Below are 18,043 nucleotides of genomic sequence, written 5' to 3'. Positions count from 1 at the left end.
GGTAAGTAACCCAGTGCCTGCTCCCACAAGTCCTCAACGACAGGTTGTCACTACTTCCTCAAGTGAAAGTACAGCAGAGCTTGTTAAGGTGCTAGCTGGTGCCTTAACTGCCAACAGAATTCCAGTTCCTGAACCCTCAGTATTCAGTGGGGATGCATTGAAATACAATGACTGGAAACTTTCATTTGAAATACTGATTGACCAGAAGAACATCCAAGACAAAGAAAAGATATACTACTTAAGGAGATATGTTGGTGGACAAGCTAAGAAAGCACTTGATGGTTATTTCCTGCTCGGAACCAAATCTGCCTATGTTGCAGCATGGGAGATTTTGGAGGAGAGATATGGGAATCCATTTACAATTGCAAAAGCCTATAGAGACAAGCTTCAATCGTGGCCCAAGATAGGATCTAAGGACAGCTTTGAGCTCAGAGATTTTGCAGACTTTCTCCGTAGTTGCGAGGCTGCCATGGTCCATATCAAGGCATTAGAGATCTTGAATGACTGTAATGAAAACAGGCAAATACTTTCAAAATTACCAGATTGGCTAACTGCAAGCTGGAATCGGAAGGTTACTGAAGTCCAAGAAGACAGTAAACAATTTCCCTCCTTCAGCCAATTTGTAAAGTTTTTGACAAGAGAAGCAAAGATTGCCTGTAACCCTGTCACATCATTGCAATCACTGAAGCAAGGTGAAGCTGGAAACACCAAATCTCAAAGACAACAAAGCTTTGCAGCAAAGACACTGACCACAAGTTCAGACGAAAACACCGTCTTAACATGTATTCTGTGTAAGAAGAATTGGCATTCCTTGCACAATTGCAGGAAGTTCATGGAGCAAGCTGTTCCAGACAGAATTAAGTACATTCAAGCTCAGAAGCTATGCTTTGGATGTCTCGAGACTGGCCATCAGTCAAGCAGCTGCCACAGTAGGAGTGTATGTGAAGTGTGCAAGAAGCAACATCCTACCTGTCTGCATGAAGAGCGTACAAATCAAGAAAGATACAAAGAAAGACTTCAACCAACACAACAAGAAGAAATAACCACAGCGGCTACTTCCAACAGAGTAATACTTGGTGAAGGTAATACACAAACAGCTGCTATAATTCCAGTCTGGCTTTCATCCACATGTCAACCAGCAGAAGAAATCCTTGTATACGCTCTGTTGGATTCTCAAAGTGATACAACATTTGTGCTAAGTGAAGTAGCTGAGGCTTTGGAAGCAAGTAAACAACAAGTCAAGCTCAAGCTATCTACTATGACCTCAAGAACCACAGTTATAAGCGCTCAAAGAGTGAACAACCTACAAGTCAGAGGCTTTTACTCCGGTAAAAAGATTCCCTTGCCACCAGTCTATACACGTGACTTCATTCCAGCCAACAGAACTCGCATACCAACAGATGAAACTGCAAAAGCTTGGTCTCATCTAGAGCACCTCCAAGGAGAGATTGCACCTCTGCAAGACTGTGAAGTGGGTCTGCTCATAGGATACAACTGCTCACAAGCTTTACTTCCAAGAGAAGTTGTGTTTGGCAAAGAAAATCAACCTTACGCACAACGTACAGATCTTGGATGGAGTATTGTCGGAAACTTGAATCCCTGTCTAGATTACGGAGACGCCATTGGTGTTAGCCATCGCATAGTAGTAAGACAAGTGACACCAGGTGTAGAACCTTCTCTCAGTCTCAAAACTGAAGTACACTATGTGAGCCGAAACAAAGTTAAAGACATTACTCCCTCAGAAATCATAAAAATCCTCGAATCAGACTTCTCAGAAAGAGTTGGAGAAGAGGATTCTGAGTCCCAAGAAGATCTCAAGTTCCTGTCGAAGTTAAGAGAAAGCATCACACACAAAAAGAATGGTCACTACGAAATGCCATTACCATTCAAAGGCGAAAGACCAAAATTACCTAACAACAAGACGTGCGCAGTACACCGCCTAAATTGTCTTGAAAGAAGACTTAAAAAGGATCAGAAGTACTACAAGGACTACGTCAACTTCATGGATGACATCGTTTTACGTGGTGACGCAGAGAAGGTCCCTGAGGAAGAAATCAACAACAATCCAGCCTGGTACATTCCTCACCATGGAGTTTATCATCCACAGAAACCAGGAAAAATACGAGTAGTATTCGACTGTTCTGCCAAGTACCAGGAAACATCCCTCAACGACCATCTGCTCACTGGTCCTGATCTGACAAACACGTTGGTGGGTGTACTGTGTCGCTTTCGCAAAGGTTATATTGCTGTCATGTGTGACGTCGAAAGAATGTTCCACCAGTTTCACGTGAAAGGGGAAGATCAAGATTATCTAAGATTCCTGTGGTGGGAGAGCGGAAACTTAGAAACCAAACCATCCATCTACAGAATGAAGGTCCACTTGTTTGGAGCAGCATCGTCTCCTGGCTGTGCCAACTTCGGCTTAAAACATCTGGCAGCACAAGGGCAGGGTCAGTTCAGTGAAGACGCCGTGCGCTTCATTCAAGGAAACTTCTACGTCGACGATGGGTTGGTAAGCGTTGAAACTGAGAAAGAAGCCATTCAACTTGTCAAAGAATCCAGAGAACTTTGCTGCACTGGGAAGTTAAGACTCCACAAGTTTGTTTCTAACAATGAGAATGTGACGGCGACCATCCGAGAAGAAGAACGTGCAGCAGTTAAAGATCTTGACATGGCTTTAAGTTCACCGCATATGGAGAGAGCTCTAGGAGTGTCACATCTGACTCATTCAAGTTCAGAGTTCAAGTAAAACCCAATCCTCTAACAAGAAGAGGTGTGCTCTCTACCGTAGCCTCCGTGTATGATCCCCTGGGGTTCATGGCACCCTTCATCCTCTTGGGTAAACAGATACTCCAGCAAATGTGCAGAGACAAGATCGGATGGGATGAAGATCTACCAGAGAACTTAAGACCTCAGTGGGAGTCCTGGAACAGAGATCTACCCAATCTGGCTGAGATGCAAATTAAAAGATGCTTCTTACCTTCAAGTTTCGGTAATGTCAAGACTTATGAACTTCATCACTTTGCGGACGCAAGTGTCTCGGGATATGGTGAATGTACTTACCTTCGAGCCATTAACAAGTCAAATGAAGTCCATTGCTGTCTGGTAATGGGAAAGTCTAGAGTTTCACCAACCAAAGTTACAACTATACCAAGACTGGAACTCTCTGCTGCAGTTGTTGCAGTGAGAACCAGCGACATGCTCAGGAAAGAGTTGGAAATCCAAGACCTTAAAGAATTATTTTGGACAGATTCAAAAGTTGTTCTTGGCTACATAAACAATGACGCCAGAAGGTTTCAAGTGTTCGTAGCTAACCGCATACAGAGAATCAAGTCCAGCACGAAGCCTGAACAATGGGCTTATGTTGCTTCAGAAGACAATCCAGCAGATCATGCCTCTCGAGGTTTAACTGCAAAGCAACTGAAGACTTCAAACTGGTTCACAGGACCAACGTTTCTTTGGCAAAAGGACCTACCTGTAAGAGAATGCAAGGTGGGAGAAATCAATGAGGATGATCCTGAAATTCGCAAGGCTATCGTGTGCAACACAAAGGCAAAAGAAGACAGGTCATTATTGGATCGCTTACAGAAATTCTCTGATTGGTCAAGGGTAGTAAGAGCAATTGCAAGACTGAAACGACATGCCAAAGAACACCAAGGTACGAAACAAAGAACCAATGAATGTAAAACCATCGAAGAAAGGAAAGAAGCAGAACTTTTCATCATCCAGCTAGTTCAAAAGGAGTCCTTCTCAGATGAGCTAAAGAGCTTGAAACAAATGAAAGCAGTTACCAAGGCCAAAGACAGTAACCTGTTCAAGCTGAATCCATTCCTGGATGAAGAAGGTATCCTGAGGGTGGGAGGACGCTTAAGTCAAGCTTCATTGCACCCACATGTTAAGCATCCGGCTATACTGCCAAAGAAAAATCATGTATCAGCTTTGCTTATCAAGCACATTCACGAAAGACAACATCATCAGATGACGATGAACGAACTGCGAGCTAATGGATGGTGGATCCTGGGATGCAGCAGTGCGGTCTCGGCGCACATCTTTAACTGTGTCAAGTGCAGAAAGTACAGAAGACGTCCTGAAGAGCAAAGAATGGGTGACTTACCTCAGGACAGAACGGAAATCAGTCCGCCCTTTACCTATACTGGCATAGACTGCTTTGGTCCGATCTATGTTAAGGACGGAAGGATCTCAAAAAATATGGTCTCTTACTTACCTGTTTATGTTCAAGAGCCATACATATAGAGATGATCGATGACATGACTACTGATGCATTTATCAATGCTTTAAGAGCATTCATGGCCATTAGAGGTAATGTTCGTCAATTGAGATGTGACCAAGGCACTAATTTTGTTGGTGCAAGAAGAGAGTTTGCAGAACTCATGAAAGGAACGGATCAAGAAAGAGTGAAGGATCTAGGATGTGAGTTTCTTATGAACCCTCCAGCTGCAAGTCACATGGGTGGTGTCTGGGAAAGGCAAATAAGAACTATAAGAAGTGTTCTTACAGCTATTCTGGATAAATCAGCACAAAGGCTCGACAGCACCTCCCTAAGGACTTTCCTGTATGAAGTCTTGGCTATCATTAACAGCAGACCACTCACAGCAGAACATTTGAATGATCCATCCGGACCCCGAACCTTTAACTCCAAACCACATACTCACAATGAAGTCCACAATCATTCTTCCTCCACCTGGTCAATTTGTAAAAGAAGATCTTTACCTTAAGAAGAGGTGGCGCAGAGTGCAGTATCTGGCTAACGAGTTTGGACAAGATGGAAGAAAGAATATCTTTTGAACTTACAGCCAAGACAAAAGTGGCATAAAGACAGAAGGAACGTGAAGGTCAACGACATCGTCCTTCTACAGGGATGATCTGACACCTCGTAATGAATGGAAGCTGGCCAAAATCACAGAAGTCTTTCCAGGGTCAGATAGTAGGGTCGGAAAACTTAAATTACTGGTTAGCCAAACCACATTAGACAAAAAGGGGAAACCCACAATTAGGACTGTGTTCCTTGAAAGACCTGTACACAAGGTTGTTACTCTGCTTGAGGCAGAATAAGGTGTTTAATGTGTTGCCTGAGATTCCATGTTAAGTTGTTATCTACAGGTAATGTCTATTTCAAAGGGTAAAGCGTTTACTTTGTACAAACAATCTTTTGTGTGAAATCTCACGAGTAATGTGTGATTTGGTGGGAGTGTAAGTGCAGCCTTTACATGTTCATAATTTAACTGTAATGTGTATTTTCTAAGTGTACTAATTATTATTGTTGTAATGTTTCATGCGTGCAATATTTCGTCTTTTATTTTGAAGTCCAAGCTCACGTCTCGTTATGCTGTTCTCGCGTGAGTTAGAGAGCGAGAACATGAGAAGCACCCTCAGAGTAAGATGCACGGATACTTAAAGCTCCGTTAGTTTTGTATTCTTATACATATAAGTTGTGAAGAGAACTGAAGAATACTTCCCTCTGTTTACAGAGCATGCAAGCCCAACGAGGTATGTTGTTGTGTTTGTATTACTTTTATGTTTATTATCTCACATGCTGTGCATGTTATTGTGTGTCTAACACGAAACTATGTTGTCATTTTATACTGTTTGTTTGTGTAGTTTTCACGGTGGATTCGGAGGAATAACCCGTTATGAGAAAGCCACTTGTGTCTGCCCTGTGCTTCGAGGGAATTACAGTGAAAACTCGACTGTCCATCGACGCGAGTGTGTCTTAATTGACGAAGCGGCAACTTCAGAGGATCACGGACTGAGCACGAGGCTGTCTTCAAATGGCCGCCGGAGGAGGGAGAAACTACGCATGCACACACAGAAGTGGACGACGCGCGCAGTTCTTAAAAGAGCAACGCTTCAAGACAGAGCCACAAAGAACTTGGACACTAAGAAATCAATAGTGATCCGAGTAAAGGGCTTCTGTAAAGGTTTGCTAAACCATTATTACCGTGAGTGCCAACTATAGTAGCGTGTGTGGTTAGCGTTTTGACTTATTTGCCCATGTCATTTTACTAAGGCTTGTTAATTAAGGCGTAAAGTTAAAGGGAACACAAGTGTTTTTATTTCCAATTTCTAATTCAAAGTGTGTTTTTGGGAATACTAAGTGAAAGTTATTTCATTGAAGTTCTGAAGTCTTATTTTTGAGTATATTTTTGAAAGGTGTAAAGTTCAATTAAGCTGTTTTTTGCACATTTTCTATTTTAAGTGCATTTCTACCTCTATTGAAGTCTTATAGGGTACATTTAAGTCACACTTACATTTGAGTAAGTGTTGAAAGTTCATTAAAAGGTTTAACTGCATTTTGCTGTTTATAAAAGTGAGTCACTTTAAAGTAGTGATTACTAATGTCTAAGTCTAGTGAGCCTACAATTCAGGTTAGGGAAAGAGCAGGGCCCCAATACGAAGCTGTGGATAACACTGAAGCACAGCAGCTAAGAAGAGGTCAAAGAACTAAAACTCCTACAGAAAAGGGTAGAGAAATGCAAGAAGAACAAATGAAAACGCTCCTACAAAAGTTCAACTACAATTATGAGAAATGGAGAACACAAGTGAAAACAGCTAAGCGGCCATTATCTCAAACAACAGAGTCTTTGTCTGAAGATTTGCTTAAGGCGAGACACCCCAGGTGAATAGGGTAATTTTTTTAACTTAAAAGTATCAGCTAGAAATTTCTCCAGTTAAATACTTACAATAAGGCAATTGTTTTTTTGTATTACAAGTGTTCTGAAATAGCATGTTTAAATATACAAATTATCCATTATCTCATGAAATATGCACATATTTTAACACATTTCAGGAATCGAAATCTGAACTTTGGATAAAGCCAGGTTCAAAATTCTTGTTTCATTTTGTAGTCATATTAGTATCTAAGGCTTTTACAGAAGGGATATTGGATATCTCTTTTTATCACTCCATAAATCAGAAAATACTGTCAACAGCACTAAAATATCAATTTTCGCCATGTTTTAGGTATACAATGTTGTATAATTCAGGCTATGAATGATATATGAACAAACCCTTCTGTAAAAGCCTTCATAATATTGATAGGAATATAACTGGAAGGTTTGGTGTATCTACGTGCTACTGAAGTTGAAATTTCGAACTCAGAGTAGGAGAAAAAACTCATTTTGAGAAAACGACCTTTAAAGATTGTAGTGAGGCGCTAGCTAAACCCTCCTGTTCTTTGGATGACAGCTTGCGCCTCGACGCACTCCGTGAAGGTATTTCATGTTCGGAGTCATTTGTTTTTTGTATAACCTTGCTTCGTGCAAGTGACAATTGTTGTCGTCTTCTCTGTGAAAGTTTTTTCCCCGTTCTTTTGCTATTTTGAGATTTCAATTTCTAGCGGAAAGCTAACCAGGAAGTGTTTTAGCACACCACGTGACGCATCTGAACGAATCACGTTGTCAGAAATTGACACCAGCCAATGAGATTTCGTTTCTTGGTTTAAGACCCCTTTGTGCTTTCACGATTGGCTGCTGATACAAAGGAAATGACCATATTTGGATCCGATGCGATTGTGCAGGAGAGACACAGCTTTCCAACGATATCTCTGATGACATGGTGCACACAGCGGTCGCGGTACTTTATGTTACGTTAGAATGCTAACTTTTGGTGAATTTAGGATAAATCTACAGACGCAAATAGACAAACTATAGTAAAATAAACACTTAAATGTGTATTTTGTACGTTTTCCTTCCAAAAGCCTGAAAGAAAACATGTTATAGAATCAAAATAGCTCAAATTGACCAGTACTTGAAAAACGATGTTTTTGCCTGCCGTGTCTCGCCTTAATGACATAATTCATGATGTCACAAGTTTGTCAGAAGATGTCCAACATGTTTATGAGGATCTGCGTACAATCTCAACTCCAGACCAGGACACGCGTCGAAGAGTGGATCTGTGTGCAGAGATTTCTAAGTTTGTCATCATCAGAGCCTCAAGTCTCCTGGATGGAAAGGTTCCAGAAGGAGAAAAGAAAGATTGGCCTGAAGCAGGTTCTCTCTTTAACTCAAGCACCTACACTTCTTCTTCGAAAAGCAACTCCAAGCAATCGAACCAGTCTTCTGTGAAGCGACAAGAAGCTGCTGAGGCTGCTGCAAGCCAAGCTGTTCTGAAAGTGTTACAAGAACAAGAAAAAGAACATTTGGAGATTCAGCGCCTGGAAGCAGAAGCTAAAAGAAAGATAGCTGATCAAGAGACTGCAGCCATAAGACGTCGTTCAAAAAGAGAATCAGAAGAGTTAAGACATCGTTCAGAAAGCGAGGAAGAGGAAGCTAAAATTAAAGCTCGCCTAGAAGAAGAGCATGTAGCTCTACAACAGACTCTGGATGACAAACGGAGAAAAATACAGCATTTGGAAGCAGTAAAAGATTTAAATGCAGCACGAGCAAGAATGCAAGTGTATGACCAAGAAGAGTCCATTAAAGAAGAATGGAAAGACGTGATAGAGAGGGATCTGGTAAGTAACCCAGTGCCTGCTCCCACAAGTCCTCAACGACAGGTTGTCACTACTTCCTCAAGTGAAAGTACAGCAGAGCTTGTTAAGGTGCTAGCTGGTGCCTTAACTGCCAACAGAATTCCAGTTCCTGAACCCTCAGTATTCAGTGGGGATGCATTGAAATACAATGACTGGAAACTTTCATTTGAAATACTGATTGACCAGAAGAACATCCAAGACAAAGAAAATATATACTACTTAAGGAGATATGTTGGTGGACAAGCTAAGAAAGCACTTGATGGTTATTTCCTGCTCGGAACCAAATCTGCCTATGTTGCAGCATGGGAGATTTTGGAGGAGAGATATGGGAATCCATTTACAATTGCAAAAGCCTATAGAGACAAGCTTCAATCGTGGCCCAAGATAGGATCTAAGGACAGCTTTGAGCTCAGAGATTTTGCAGACTTTCTCCGTAGTTGCGAGGCTGCCATGGTCCATATCAAGGCATTAGAAATCTTGAATGACTGTAATGAAAACAGGCAAATACTTTCAAAATTACCAGATTGGCTAACTGCAAGCTGGAATCGGAAGGTTACTGAAGTCCAAGAAGACAGTAAACAATTTCCCTCCTTCAGCCAATTTGTAAAGTTTTTGACAAGAGAAGCAAATATTGCCTGTAACCCTGTCACATCATTGCAATCACTGAAGCAAGGTGAAGCTGGAAACACCAAATCTCAAAGACAACAAAGCTTTGCAGCAAAGACACTGACCACAAGTTCAGACGAAAACACCGTCTTAACATGTATTCTGTGTAAGAAGAATTGGCATTCCTTGCACAATTGCAGGAAGTTCATGGAGCAAGCTGTTCCAGACAGAATTAAGTACATTCAAGCTCAGAAGCTATGCTTTGGATGTCTCGAGACTGGCCATCAGTCAAGGAGCTGCCACAGTAGGAGTGTATGTGAAGTGTGCAAGAAGCAACATCCTACCTGTCTGCATGAAGAGCGTACAAATCAAGAAAGATACAAAGAAAGACTTCAACCAACACAACAAGAAGAAAGAACCACAGCGGCTACTTCCAACAGAGTAATACTTGGTGAAGGTAACACGCAAACAGCTGCTATAATTCCAGTCTGGCTTTCATCCACATGTCAACCAGCAGAAGAAATCCTTGTATACGCTCTGTTGGATTCTCAAAGTGACACAACATTTGTGCTAAGTGAAGTAGCTGAGGCTTTGGAAGCAAGTAAACAACAAGTCAAGCTCAAGCTATCTACTATGACCTCAAGAACCACAGTTATAAGCGCTCAAAGAGTGAACAACCTACAAGTCAGAGGCTTTTACTCCGGTAAAAAGATTCCCTTACCACCAGTCTATACACGTGACTTCATTCCAGCCAACAGAACTCGCATACCAACAGATGAAACTGCAAAAGCTTGGTCTCATCTAGAGCACCTCCAAGGAGAGATTGCACCTCTGCAAGACTGTGAAGTGGGTCTGCTCATAGGGTACAACTGCTCACAAGCTTTACTTCCAAGAGAAGTTGTGTTTGGCAAAGAAAATCAACCTTACGCACAACGTACAGACCTTGGATGGAGTATTGTCGGAAACTTGAATCCCTGTCTAGATTACGGAGACGCCATTGATGTTAGCCATCGCATAGTAGTAAGACAAGTGACACCAGGTGTAGAACCTTCTCTCAGTCTCAAAACTGAAGTACACTATGTGAGCCGAAACAAAGTTAAAGACATTACTCCCTCAGAAATCATAAAAATCCTCGAATCAGACTTCTCAGAAAGAGTTGGAGAAGAGGATTCTGTGTCCCAAGAAGATCTCAAGTTCCTGTCGAAGTTAAGAGAAAGCATCACACACAAAGAGAATGGTCACTACGAAATGCCATTACCATTCAAAGGCGAAAGACCAAAATTACCTAACAACAAGACGTGCGCAGTACACCGCCTAAATTGTCTTGAAAGAAGACTTAAAAAGGATCAGAAGTACTACAAGGACTACGTCAACTTCATGGATGACATCATTTTACGTGGTGACGCAGAGAAGGTCCCTGAGGAAGAAATCAACAACAATCCAGCCTGGTACATTCCTCACCATGGAGTTTATCATCCACAGAAACCAGGAAAAATACGAGTAGTATTCGACTGTTCTGCCAAGTACCAGGAAACATCCCTCAACGACCATCTGCTCACTGGTCCTGATCTGACAAACACGTTGGTGGGTGTACTGTGTCGCTTTCGCAAAGGTTCTTTTGCTGTCATGTGTGACGTCGAAAGAATGTTCCACCAGTTTCATGTGAAAGGGGAAGATCAAGATTATCTAAGATTCCTGTGGTGGGAGAGCGGAAACTTAGAAACCAAACCATCCATCTACAGAATGAAGGTCCACTTGTTTGGAGCAGCATCGTCTCCTGGCTGTGCCAACTTCGGCTTAAAACATCTGGCAGCACAAGGGCAGGGTCAGTTCAGTGAAGACGCCGTGCGCTTCATTCAAGGAAACTTCTACGTCGACGATGGGTTGGTAAGCGTTGAAACTGAGAAAGAAGCCATTCAACTTGTCAAAGAATCCAGAGAACTTTGCTGCACTGGGAAGTTAAGACTCCACAAGTTTGTTTCTAACAATGAGAATGTGACGGCGACCATCCCAGAAGAAGAACGTGCAGCAGTTAAAGATCTTGACATGGCTTTAAGTTCATCGCATATGGAGAGAGCTCTAGGAGTGTCACATCTGACTCATTCAAGTTCAGAGTTCAAGTAAAACCCAATCCTCTAACAAGAAGAGGTGTGCTCTCTACCGTAGCCTCCGTGTATGATCCCCTGGGGTTCATGGCACCCTTCATCCTCTTGGGTAAACAGATACTCCAGCAAATGTGCAGAGACAAGATCGGATGGGATGAAGATCTACCAGAGAACTTAAGACCTCAGTGGGAGTCCTGGAACAGAGATCTACCCAATCTGGCTGAGATGCAAATTAAAAGATGCTTCTTACCTTCAAGTTTCGGTAATGTCAAGACTTATGAACTTCATCACTTTGCGGACGCAAGTGTCTCGGGATATGGTGAATGTACTTACCTTCGAGCCATTAACAAGTCAAATGAAGTCCATTGCTGTCTGGTAATGGGAAAGTCTAGAGTTTCACCAACCAAAGTTACAACTATACCAAGACTGGAACTCTCTGCTGCAGTTGTTGCAGTGAGAACCAGCGACATGCTCAGGAAAGAGTTGGAAATCCAAGACCTTAAAGAATTATTTTGGACAGATTCAAAAGTTGTTCTTGGCTACATAAACAATGACGCCAGAAGGTTTCAAGTGTTCGTAGCTAACCGCATACAGAGAATCAAGTCCAGCACGAAGCCTGAACAATGGGCTTATGTTGCTTCAGAAGACAATCCAGCAGATCATGCCTCTCGAGGTTTAACTGCAAAGCAACTGAAGACTTCAAACTGGTTCACAGGACCAACGTTTCTTTGGCAAAAGGACCTACCTGTAAGAGAATGCAAGGTGGGAGAAATCAATGAGGATGATCCTGAAATTCGCAAGGCTATCGTGTGCAACACAAAGGCAAAAGAAGACGGGTCATTATTGGATCGCTTACAGAAATTCTCTGATTGGTCAAGGGTAGTAAGAGCAATTGCAAGACTGAAACGACATGCCAAAGAACACCAAGGTACGAAACAAAGAACCAATGAATGTACAACCATCGAAGAAAGGAAAGAAGCAGAACTTTTCATCATCCAGCTAGTTCAAAAGGAGTCCTTCTCAGATGAGCTAAAGAGCTTGAAACAAATGAAAGCAGTTACCAAGGCCAAAGACAGTAACCTGTTCAAGCTGAATCCATTCCTGGATGAAGAAGGTATCCTGAGGGTGGGAGGACGCTTAAGTCAAGCTTCATTGCACCCACATGTTAAGCATCCGGCTATACTGCCAAAGAAAAATTATGTATCAGCTTTGCTTATCAAGCGCCTTCACGAAAGACAACATCATCAGGGACGTGGAATGACGATGAACGAACTGCGAGCTAATGGATGGTGGATCCTGGGATGCAGCAGTGCGGTCTCTGCGCACATCTTTAACTGTGTCAAGTGCAGAAAGTACAGAAGACGTCCTGAAGAGCAAAGAATGGGTGACTTACCTCAGGACAGAACGGAAATCAGTCCGCCCTTTACCTATACTGGCATAGACTGCTTTGGTCCGATCTATGTTAAGGACGGAAGGAAGGATCTCAAAAAATATGGTCTCTTACTTACCTGTTTATGTTCAAGAGCCATACATATAGAGATGATCGATGACATGACTACTGATGCATTTATCAATGCTTTAAGAGCATTCATGGCCATTAGAGGTAATGTTCGTCAATTGAGATGTGACCAAGGCACTAATTTTGTTGGTGCAAGAAGAGAGTTTGCAGAACTCATGAAAGGAACGGATCAAGAAAGAGTGAAGGATCTAGGATGTGAGTTTCTTATGAACCCTCCAGCTGCAAGTCACATGGGTGGTGTCTGGGAAAGGCAAATAAGAACTATAAGAAGTGTTCTTACAGCTATTCTGGATAAATCAGCACAAAGGCTCGACAGCACCTCCCTGAGGATTTTCCTGTATGAAGTCTTGGCTATCATTAACAGCAGACCACTCACAGCAGAACATTTGAATGATCCATCCGGACCCGAACCTTTAACTCCAAACCACATACTCACAATGAAGTCCACAATCATTCTTCCTCCACCTGGTCAATTTGTAAAAGAAGATCTTTACCTTAAGAAGAGGTGGCGCAGAGTGCAGTATCTGGCTAACGAGTTTTGGACAAGATGGAAGAAAGAATATCTTTTGAACTTACAGCCAAGACAAAAGTGGCATAAAGACAGAAGGAACGTGAAGGTCAACGACATCGTCCTTCTACAGGATGATCTGACACCTCGTAATGAATGGAAGCTGGCCAAAATCACAGAAGTCTTTCCAGGGTCAGATAGTAGGGTCGGAAAACTTAAATTACTGGTTAGCCAAACCACATTAGACAAAAAGGGGAAACCCACAATTAGGACTGTGTTCCTTGAAAGACCTGTACACAAGGTTGTTACTCTGCTTGAGGCAGAATAAGGTGTTTAATGTGTTGCCTGAGATTCCATGTTAAGTTGTTATCTACAGGTAATGTCTATTTCAAAGGGTAAAGCGTTTACTTTGTACAAACAATCTTTTGTGTGAAATCTCACGAGTAATGTGTGATTTGGTGGGAGTGTAAGTGCAGCCTTTACATGTTCATAATTTAACTGTAATGTGTATTTTCTAAGTGTACTAATTATTATTGTTGTAATGTTTCATGCGTGCAATATTTCGTCTTTTATTTTGAAGTCCAAGCTCACGTCTCGTTATGCTGTTCTCGCGTGAGTTAGAGAGCGAGAACATGAGAAGCACCCTCAGAGTAAGATGCACGGATACTTAAAGCTCCGTTAGTTTTGTATTCTTATACATATAAGTTGTGAAGAGAACTGAAGAATACTTCCCTCTGTTTACAGAGCATGCAGCCCAACGAGGTATGTTGTTGTGTTTGTATTACTTTTATGTTTATTATCTCACATGCTGTGCATGTTATTGTGTGTCTAACACGAAACTATGTTTGTCATTTATACTGTTTGTTTGTGTGTTTGTTTGTGTAGTTTTCACGGTGGATTCGGAGGAATAAACCCGTTATGAGAAAGCCACTTGTGTCTGCCTGTGCTTCGAGGGAATTACAGCGAGTAAAGAGGACTAGAAGAGGACTGAAGAGCACCAGCTGCAGGATCCTCCAATCGCGGATTAAATAGGCGATGCCCGACAGTAAGGTCAGTCCCACACCGCAGAACGTTATGGTGATTGTTGTGAAACGAGCAGCGTAAGAGGGACCAGTCCACTCCACCCCTGTAACACAGATATATATAGACATTTTATGTATTAGGATAAACCCCTTGAGAAGCACCATCTCGTTTTCAATGGGGTCCCGACAAAAGCAACATCTTACAGACATACATGAACAAAATAACCGAAAGCAAAGCATGACAAACCACGTACAGTCTGTTTAGTAAAATGCATGTAATACAATCATTACAATTGTATAGACAGTCGTGTCTAATAGATCAGTTTCATCAATGACAAGAGCAGACCAGCTGAAAGTGAGCATATTGGGATTTAATCTATTCTTACGTTTCATTTTGGAGTGAAAATTGAGTTTAGTAGAGGTTGCCAGCTCAGTGTCATCTGTCCCTTAATATCTGTAATAATTTAATATCTAACATAATGTCCGTGCACCACCTGAAGTTAAACCAAGCTGCTACTTCCTGTCCTATCTTTACTTCTTTGGTGAACCTAGATGTGACACGAGATGGCCTTTCCATCCAACATCACTCACAAAAGTGTCAGCTATAAATATAGTGTCAAATCTGACAAACCACCAAGATTAATTAAGTAGTATACCCAGGGCCGCCTTAATGCACGGGCTGACCTGGGCTGAAGCCCAGGGGCCTACGGAGATCAGGGGCCTATCATGAGCCAATAAAAAAGTTTTTTATTTCGGATGTTTTTAAAAAACATTTAAATAAACAAAGTCTTGGCTTTCAGAATATGAAACTTTTACTTCCAAAATCACACAATAAATACATTTTTGAAGCTTGTAAAGGGAAGATGACAGCTCTCACTCGCCACTCACTCCCCCTCCCTCCGGCTGAAATTATGAATGTAAGGCGTATAGTAATCATAGATAACACGGCAGGGTCCATTACAGTTTGTTTTCATCTGATTTCAATTAAACAAAGTCTTGGCTTTCAGAATATTAAACTTGTTTCGGCAAATTCAGATGATAAATACAACGTTGAAGCTTGTAACGGCATAATTACAAGCGGAGAACGGAGTAACTTGACGTCACAGCAGGCATAACAACAGCCGGTGTTTCTCGTGAGTGTTTTCCCCGGGAAACAAACACAATACACACAAACGCAAAAATACACAAACACGCACGTATACATACACACACACACACACACACACACACACACGTGAGCTTCCCCCAGACCAGTAATCCAAACGAAAATATCTTCCCTCCTTAGTATTTTGATCATTTGCTCCGCTAATCAATCAGATCAATGGGTTCCAGAGATTTTTCTCAAAAATTATGACTCCATAACAGTCAGTGGGCACCACTTCACAGCGAATGAGAATATGTTTCACATGTGACTTATTAAAATTGCGAGTGATTGAGTGACAGATGAAGGTTGTTTAGGAGAAAAAGTTTGAGAGTGGCGCTCGGGAAAGGAAATTGTTGAGGGAAAAGGAGTTTCGAGACAAGCAGCTATTACAAAAAATGCCGAAGCTTACAGGTTATTCTAAACCTGTAGGCCAGGATGAGGAGGAAGGACAGATTAGTTCTGTACCGAGCGGTAGCGGTGCCGGCCTCGGAGCCAAGTAGGCCGTCTGGTTCTGATAGCGATGGAGTAGCGGGAGAGGAAAAACAGACAGGAAGGATGTTGGAGGAGATGGAGAGGACGACGAGGCCTTGCTACGTGGAGGGGAGCCAACGGCAACCAGACAAATACACGAGGGAGGTCCGATACGTCACTCATCTGGAGGAGAGGACCAGGCGCGCGTAGAGCAGAGTGGAGAAGTGCGATCACAGAGCCTGCCGAGGCTATAAATGACTTTGATTTGTTGTTTAAATAGGGGGCCTACAAAACCTATCAGCCCCAGGGCCTGATGGCAGGTTAAGGCGGGCCTGAGTATACCGGAAGTTAATAAGAGCGGGTAAACTCAAAGTTGGATGTGTTATCAAAGTGTGTGTTTAATGTAAAATGATGATGGGAAGAACAAACCTACCCAAGGTTGACACTCGAGGTGCCGCAGAGAAATTTGAAAACCATGTAAACGTAGATGTTGGGGGAGAAAGCTGAACCAACACTGAAGAACAGGAGGAGAGAAACACAGAGCAGGATCGAGAAGCGCCGTCCAAACCTGCAGGGAGAGGAGAGAAGACGTATGCTTTCACCTCAACACAATATAAACTACAGATAAGATTAACCACCACGGAGCACCACAGGAGGTCTTTCCACCCAGTGGCCATCAAACTCTTTAACTCGTCACCCTTCAGTAAAGGGAACTGAGAACTTCCACACCAACACTATGTGCAATATAAATATCATTACCATCATTACAAAACACTCGCTGCTATATGACATGTGCAATATTATTATTGTTAACAATGTGCTATGATAACGTGCAATTACGTATCTGCCACTGCGTTTATTTGCACTACTAAAGACTGTTAATATTTACATTAATTATGTGACCGTCTGTTTCCTGTAGATATTTAATTGCTCTTTTTACTGCACTGTTAGTGTACAGTTTTGCTATCATGCTGCTGTGTTTGTTGTATTTGTATGGCTCTGGCACAACAATTTCCTTCGGGATAAATCAAGTCTTATCTTAGAGATTATTTTTGTTATTTTCTAAAATAGAGATAATAACATACGTGCATAGATAAATACATAATTATTTATATTAATAATAATAATTAGATAAGGCTATTTAAAGAAAAAATAGACAAACAAAAAGGTGGATGTGTTTTGGTGTCTTACCGGTCAGAAATCGCCCCATAAGCCAGCGCTCCAACCAGAACTCCGGCCATGGAGATGGACTGGGACGCCTCGATCAAACCCCTCCTGTCACAAACTACATCAAACTGAAGTGAGAGGGGGACACAAATAAACAAAAACAGAGACCTTACTGCAGTATTTGTTTATAAAGTTATCAGTACAGTCACCACAGGCAGATAGAGGAGGGCATATGAGGTCACCGCTTCTCAAACATCAGAAACATTTACTTATAGTTTTAATAGTAAAGTGTTTAATATTTACCTCTGTCACGATGCTAGACGCCCCAACAGGTGCGTCATAGTCCCATCCATGTGTGCATCCTGTAGTCTTGTTGATGCCATACGCCTCAATGGTTTCCAAATCAAGATCCACAGGTGTGAACATCTCACAGCTCTCAAAGCCTCCATCCCTGTTCAGTGGGAGGGTGAGATTTCTTTGTCGCTCCTCCGTCAGGTTGGGTCCTCGCTCCAGGATCCAGTCGGTGTTACAGGAATGTGGGAAGTTCAGTCCTACAAACACCTGACCGGCGATGTCGAAAGCAGAAAAAATGCTGAGGATGCATATTCCAGCCAACAAGCGTTTCTGAAAGCTACCAAACTCCCCGATCTCCCGCAGGATCTTCCCGAAGCTGCTCATAGTGATGCTTGTCTATGCTGTGGTGCCACATTCACTGTGATGTGATGGATGTGCCAATCTGAAGGTGCTATACCTCAAGGAAGTGGGCAAAAGGTGCCAACTAACTAATATTTAACCATGGACATAAGATTAGTACGATGGACTTCAGACATAACAATAATAAAGTGTACACTTTAATAACCTGCCCATGCCAAGAGGTTATATGATGACTTAATTGAACTATTCATATCTTAAACTGCACTGTGACTTTTATTCATGTATTTCTTCTTTTAATGTTTATTTTATTATCTTTGCTTTTTAACTGCCATTTTCTTAATGTCTTTCATTTCTGT

General features: G+C 42.0%; 2 protein-coding genes across 2 annotated transcripts in view; one reads left to right on the top strand and one right to left on the bottom strand.

The window, feature by feature from the left end:
* The window catches only part of LOC117549842 (solute carrier family 22 member 13-like), a 28,413-nt gene extending 10,702 nt beyond the window's left edge, over positions 1–17,711 (bottom strand). The window contains exons 1-5 of the mRNA XM_034221945.1: positions 17,337–17,711; positions 17,058–17,161; positions 16,311–16,434; positions 14,191–14,401; positions 11,369–11,375 (exon numbers count right to left, since the gene is read on the bottom strand). Of these exons, the coding sequence (XP_034077836.1) occupies positions 11,369–11,375; positions 14,191–14,401; positions 16,311–16,434; positions 17,058–17,161; positions 17,337–17,711 (821 nt within the window). The remainder of the gene's footprint in view (positions 1–11,368; positions 11,376–14,190; positions 14,402–16,310; positions 16,435–17,057; positions 17,162–17,336) is intronic.
* LOC117549819 lies at positions 8,235–14,192 on the top strand. Its single transcript, XM_034221914.1, has 2 exons — positions 8,235–13,991; positions 14,115–14,192. Exon 1 carries the CDS (start codon positions 8,408–8,410, stop codon positions 11,219–11,221), a length of 2,814 nt encoding a protein of 937 aa, XP_034077805.1. The 5' UTR covers positions 8,235–8,407; the 3' UTR covers positions 11,222–13,991; positions 14,115–14,192.
* Positions 17,712–18,043: the final 332 nt, after the last annotated feature.

Source organism: Gymnodraco acuticeps, unplaced genomic scaffold (genome assembly GCF_902827175.1).
Source record: "Gymnodraco acuticeps unplaced genomic scaffold, fGymAcu1.1, whole genome shotgun sequence".
NCBI lineage: Eukaryota > Metazoa > Chordata > Actinopteri > Perciformes > Bathydraconidae > Gymnodraco > Gymnodraco acuticeps.
Note: the sequence above shows the minus strand (reverse complement) of the source record. Positions and strands in the feature narration are given on the sequence as shown.